The following is a 5,026-nucleotide window of genomic DNA, read 5'->3' on the forward strand; positions in this document are numbered from 1 at the left end:
AGCACTAGAGAAGAGGAATTCCATTCAATTATTGTGGTTTCAGTGCTAGTGCAGAGCAATTCCAAATTACATAGCAAGTCAGTGTCAGGATAATGCAGTAACAAACAAACAAAAACAAACAAAAACAAACCCCAACTGCAAACACCAAAATAATACCGAGATCTGCCAACATTCATAATTAGTACCATTGACTAATAATTCCTATGCTGAAGAACCACAATTGTCAGAGTAAAATTCATGACACTGTAAAAAGCCTGCTCTGGAAAGGTTTATTCTCCATACTGTATCTCTGCTCTTAGCTGTTTGCAGAGGTACTTTTCCAGTATGTCTATCAACTTCTGCTCAAGAGTAGGATCTTCTTTTACCAGACAAAGCAGTTCAAGAAAAACGTTCCAGTGTAAGTGCCTGAGAATAACGAAGGCTTCATCAGAGAGTATCTTTTTCTCATTGGGAGGCAATTTCATTAAAATGTCAGCGACCGGCTTTAACTCTTTGGTATTCATCAAGGCACCACACAATCCACCAACTGCTCCTCCTAGAAAAGAGAGAGAGATGTTGCTCTTCACCAGTTCATGGTAAAACCTGACATTCTAACCCCAGCCTCATCAACCATGTTCCCACCTTCATTAGAAACCAATGCAGAGTTCATCGGTGTCTACTTTAACTAGGTTTATACACAATGTTCAGAGCACCAAGAGGGATTTTTAAAGCTTTTTACATCCCCAGCACTCACAAAGGACCTCTGTACAGTCAAAGCTACGAGCTTCAAGCTAGAAACCAGAAACAAAAGAATGCTCCTTAGGGCCCTGGTCTCTTTAGGATAAGCTCTACAGCTACAGAAAACCATGCCAGAGGAAAACATCTGACCAACAATTGCCCGATCAGGGCCATTAACACACAGTCTCTTACTAGAGATTCCCAGAACGCTCCAGGCTTTCTGCTTCCGAAATCCACCCCTCAGAAGGTGCTCACAGAGACCAAACCCATCAGCTTCCCGGGGTTAGACAACTTCATGCTTTCACCTACCACATCAATACCCCATGCGCACCACTCACCCCAGCAGAAATGCTCTGGCAAGCAGAGAGGTTCCAGGTCACCCCGAGAACAGCAGAGGCATCCTCCACAGCCGAGGCTGCTGCTGAGAAACCAGCAACACACTCCTACACGGCTGCTCTCTTTCAAAGCATTACCAGTCTAACTTGCAACACAGCGCTCTCCGACAGGAATTCACACAACTGACACTCCTGCCCAGAGACACAGGTATCGCGGGTGGGTGGGATGAAGGAAGGAAGGAAGGAATGACCCTCACAACGGTGGGGCGTCAGAGCTGACTCTGCCTCCAAAATTCCCACCCCAATCACTGCTCCTAAAAAATCATTTGTGCACTTGCAGGGATGCAGTTTTACATTAGACACAAATTCCTTAATTTGCACATTTTACTCAGGTGGCAATTTCTCCCATGTTACCATAGAAATACTTGAGAAACCCTGACAGCTGAATTCATCTTGAAGGAACTTTTACGGGAACATCAATATCTGACTGAGGGGCACTTAATGCAAAAGCCACAACAAGTATTGATGTCCAAGCTCCTCATGTATTGAGAGAAGATTTGTTACAGGATGACACTTTTTCCCCCCAGGCAACACATCCACAATCCATTCTTCTCAGAGCAGCAGTCCTCAGAAAGCACCAGACACTGGAAGTCTCTCCAGCAAGGACCGCAGATGGCAGGTAATTCACCCTCTCCTTCTTGGTGCAAGGCAGCCATAAGGACGATCCCACCCTCCAGTCCCACACCTATCCGGGCTGTTGGGGTAAGTGAAAGTGCACTCAATGGCAGATCTCCCTGCAAATCTCCTCAACCCCACTACAGACCCAGGGACATTCACCTTTGCAATTTGTAAAGTGAAACGAGGGTCTTCTGACTTAGTTGCACTGTAACTGGGACACGGCTTTTGGTATACTTGGAACTTTTTATTCTTATTATATAGACTTTCTACAGCACGCTTTTGGTATACAGTAACAGCTTTACTTGTTCCAGTGCCTTCATCAGTGGCTGAAGAACACCAAGCTTGGCTGGGAGACATTACAAAAATTTAAGCAAACACTTAAACAAAATGAGAAAACACATCCAAGAATAACTTCAGTATTTCTCATCATCTCACTCAAGAATGAGGCCACTTAAACTTGTACTTGTGATTTACCGCTTACAAATTTCCTACAAAAGCTTAACTCAGCTTCTTTGTTCCTGGTAAGTTCAGTCATACGTTTGTCAAAAATATCACTTTTGGCTGTTAATCAACCTCTGTACTTGTAACAGGAGCAAAGACACAGCTTCTTTTTGCATTTTCTGTTATCACTCCTCACATAGTATTTCCTTACTTTCGGGAACTGAACCTTGCTACCGCTCACTCAGGCATACTGCGGTTCTCTCCAATACCAATAAGCCTGTGAAGCAGCTGGAACTGCTTACCGGAGTCAGGAGCATTCAAGTGCTAGGGCCCACATGACTTCAGGGGCAAGGCAGATTTCAAACTAGACAACTCGTAATTCAAGAGATCCACTGGATGAGGAGAGAGAACTCTGCACTATTGGACTCTGGCCTTCCTGCAATTTTCCACATAAAGAAAAAAACCAAAGTGACAGGGAATAACGAATTCCAGGGGAAGAAAACAAGTTCACCAAGAACTGGATAGCAGGTACTTATGAAATACAGAAACAAATATCATTTCTAATAAGATCATTCTAATATGATCCTGTCCCTTGCTAAGGCTAAGAATCCTTACTCACCCTCCCTTTACACCCCAATTTCCTTTCTTCTCTGTCACCAGGTACCAACGTCGCTCCCAACTGCTGCCATTGCCTCTTGTGCTCCTTCACCCCTGCCTCATCCCTCTACCCTTCACTTCCCTGCTGCAGCGCTGGAACAGAGGCTGCACCAACGAGCTCAGAGCCTAGTAGGTTGCTCTGTGTTCCATCCCACACCTCGGACAGTGGTGTGCCCCAGCAGATGGCAACCAGGGCTCTACCCACCAAATGGAAACAGTTTCTGAACAGCTTGTCCGAGGGCCTTCAAAGGCACCACAATCTCAATCACAGACCTCTGGACGGCTTCCCATTTGCAGCACAGGAGTCCAAGTCAGCATGGTCATGCTCAACCTAGAAGGAAACACCGACACATGCCTTCCTGATGCACACCTCTTTTCTAAAATGCCAACATATAAAATAGAATCTTGTTAAAGCCCCGTTACGTGAAATCTCAGCGCTGCACACCCCTTTCCTTCAACTCATACCTACTACACAGACTTACTAGCTTATCATTCAAGGAGTTAAGTGTGCTTACTGTTCCTTAAGCAAAACACACTTACCTAGAAGGATTCCAGGTGGACCTCCCATCAGACCACCAATAAATGCTGTTGCACCTGCCAGCAGGGTTCCTCGACCACAGTGTTTAACAACAACTTTCATCCCGTGGCTCCGAGAGAGACTGCAGAACAGTAGTAACACATCATCAGCATCCATGGGCATCTTGGCAAGGTAATGTACTGGAAAAGGCATTTAAAGTTGTTTTTGATCACTGGAACAGGGACTAAATCTTGCTGCTAAATGACTTCTAGGAAAAGAGTTCAGGGGTCTCTGAGACTAAAGGGACTGAGGCACAGTCAACACAGGGGAAAAAAAATGCTTTCTGTTTCGTTTCCAGGAAATCCCCACCCCTTTTCAAACAGCTAAAAGATACTGAAACTGCAAATGAAACCACCAACTAGACCAAAAAAATCTGTCTTTATGACAAATTCAGATGACCAAACACAGACAAGTACCAGGAACAAAAGACTTAAGAAAGTTTCTATCTAATTCTGCAGTACAGTGCCTTTGCCTTGGGCAATTGCTGCGTGTGTTCAGCATCGTTCACAGCTCCAGGAAAAAGACAAAGCAGAGCCTCCCTCTGCTGTCATGAGCAGATTATAACTGAGAAATCTGCCAGGTGTTTTCTCCTTGTCCTAATTCTTGACACAAGTCAGTTGTTTGTTGTCCCTTACCAGTTCTTCTCCCTGTTTTGTTACATGCTTAAACACTTCCAGGTTGATCTCTAAAGGCAGGATGCTGTAGCAAGCAGGAAAATTCAGAGAAGGGAATAGATTTCAGAGGAAGGGAACAGATTTCAGGAGTCAGAGGACAGATTTGGGACTGGGAAAAAACAGGGGGGGTCTGGAGACAGAGCATCAGAAATGCAGGGGTGCATGCGTACAGTGGTCAGAACTCAGAGCAGAGATGAGGCGACTCTCTTTTGTACAAGGACGCAGAGTTATGGGACCTCAGAGAGGTGGGACCTCATTCTCCCTCGATAGTCACGTTGCAGGATCTCCACAATCAGAAGTGGTTATTTCCTAATTCTTACATGTCCAAACTCACTTGAGATGAACACTGGAACTGGGTTCTGTTCTTGTTCTGTTACCAGCACTGAAATGTGATTCAGACCAAACCGCAAAACTATTGCTGCCACTTGGGAAACAGGAAAAACTATCGCTGCCACTTGGGAAACAGGTACCTGCCACCTTCCAAGAAATTCCATGAGCATCAAACCTGTTCAGGAACAATACAAACAGAATTCAATTCATTTCTTCCTGATCCTACCTCCATCATCGGAAAACCTACGGACGTTTCATTTATTACAATGACTAAGATTGTGCTGCTGTGTGGTACACAGCTCCTCGGGAACTCGGGGGCAGCGGGGTTTAACGTAAGCTAAAGAATACCCTAAGAAATAGACAGACCTAGAGTCCAGGACCAGGACTCACGCAGTTTAAGCTCCTTTCATGGCTACGCCACTGATACGAGTGAGAAAAAACAAGTCACTGCCCATGTTCAGGCTCCAGTTTATGAATACCTGTAAAACATGAGTCATGATAGATGTCTGTAACCCCTCTGAAACCTGCTAACGATCTGTTTAAATACTGTATACCGTTACAAATTTCTTGAAACCAACATCTTTTCTGTGGCCTGCTTTACAACCAGATGTCAAGTT

General features: G+C 44.8%; 1 protein-coding gene across 1 annotated transcript; it reads right to left on the minus strand.

The window, feature by feature from the left end:
• Positions 1-269: 269 nt before the first annotated feature.
• LOC104457432 (protein C19orf12 homolog) lies at positions 270-3,528 on the minus strand. The gene is made up of 2 exons (XM_010088123.1): positions 3,369-3,528; positions 270-535 (listed from the first exon to the last, which is right to left on the minus strand). Exons 1-2 carry the CDS (start codon positions 3,526-3,528, stop codon positions 270-272), a joined length of 426 nt encoding a protein of 141 aa, XP_010086425.1.
• Positions 3,529-5,026: the final 1,498 nt, after the last annotated feature.

Source organism: Pterocles gutturalis, unplaced genomic scaffold (assembly GCF_000699245.1).
Source record: "Pterocles gutturalis isolate BGI_N339 unplaced genomic scaffold, ASM69924v1 scaffold842, whole genome shotgun sequence".
Taxonomy (NCBI): Eukaryota; Metazoa; Chordata; class Aves; order Pterocliformes; family Pteroclidae; genus Pterocles; species Pterocles gutturalis.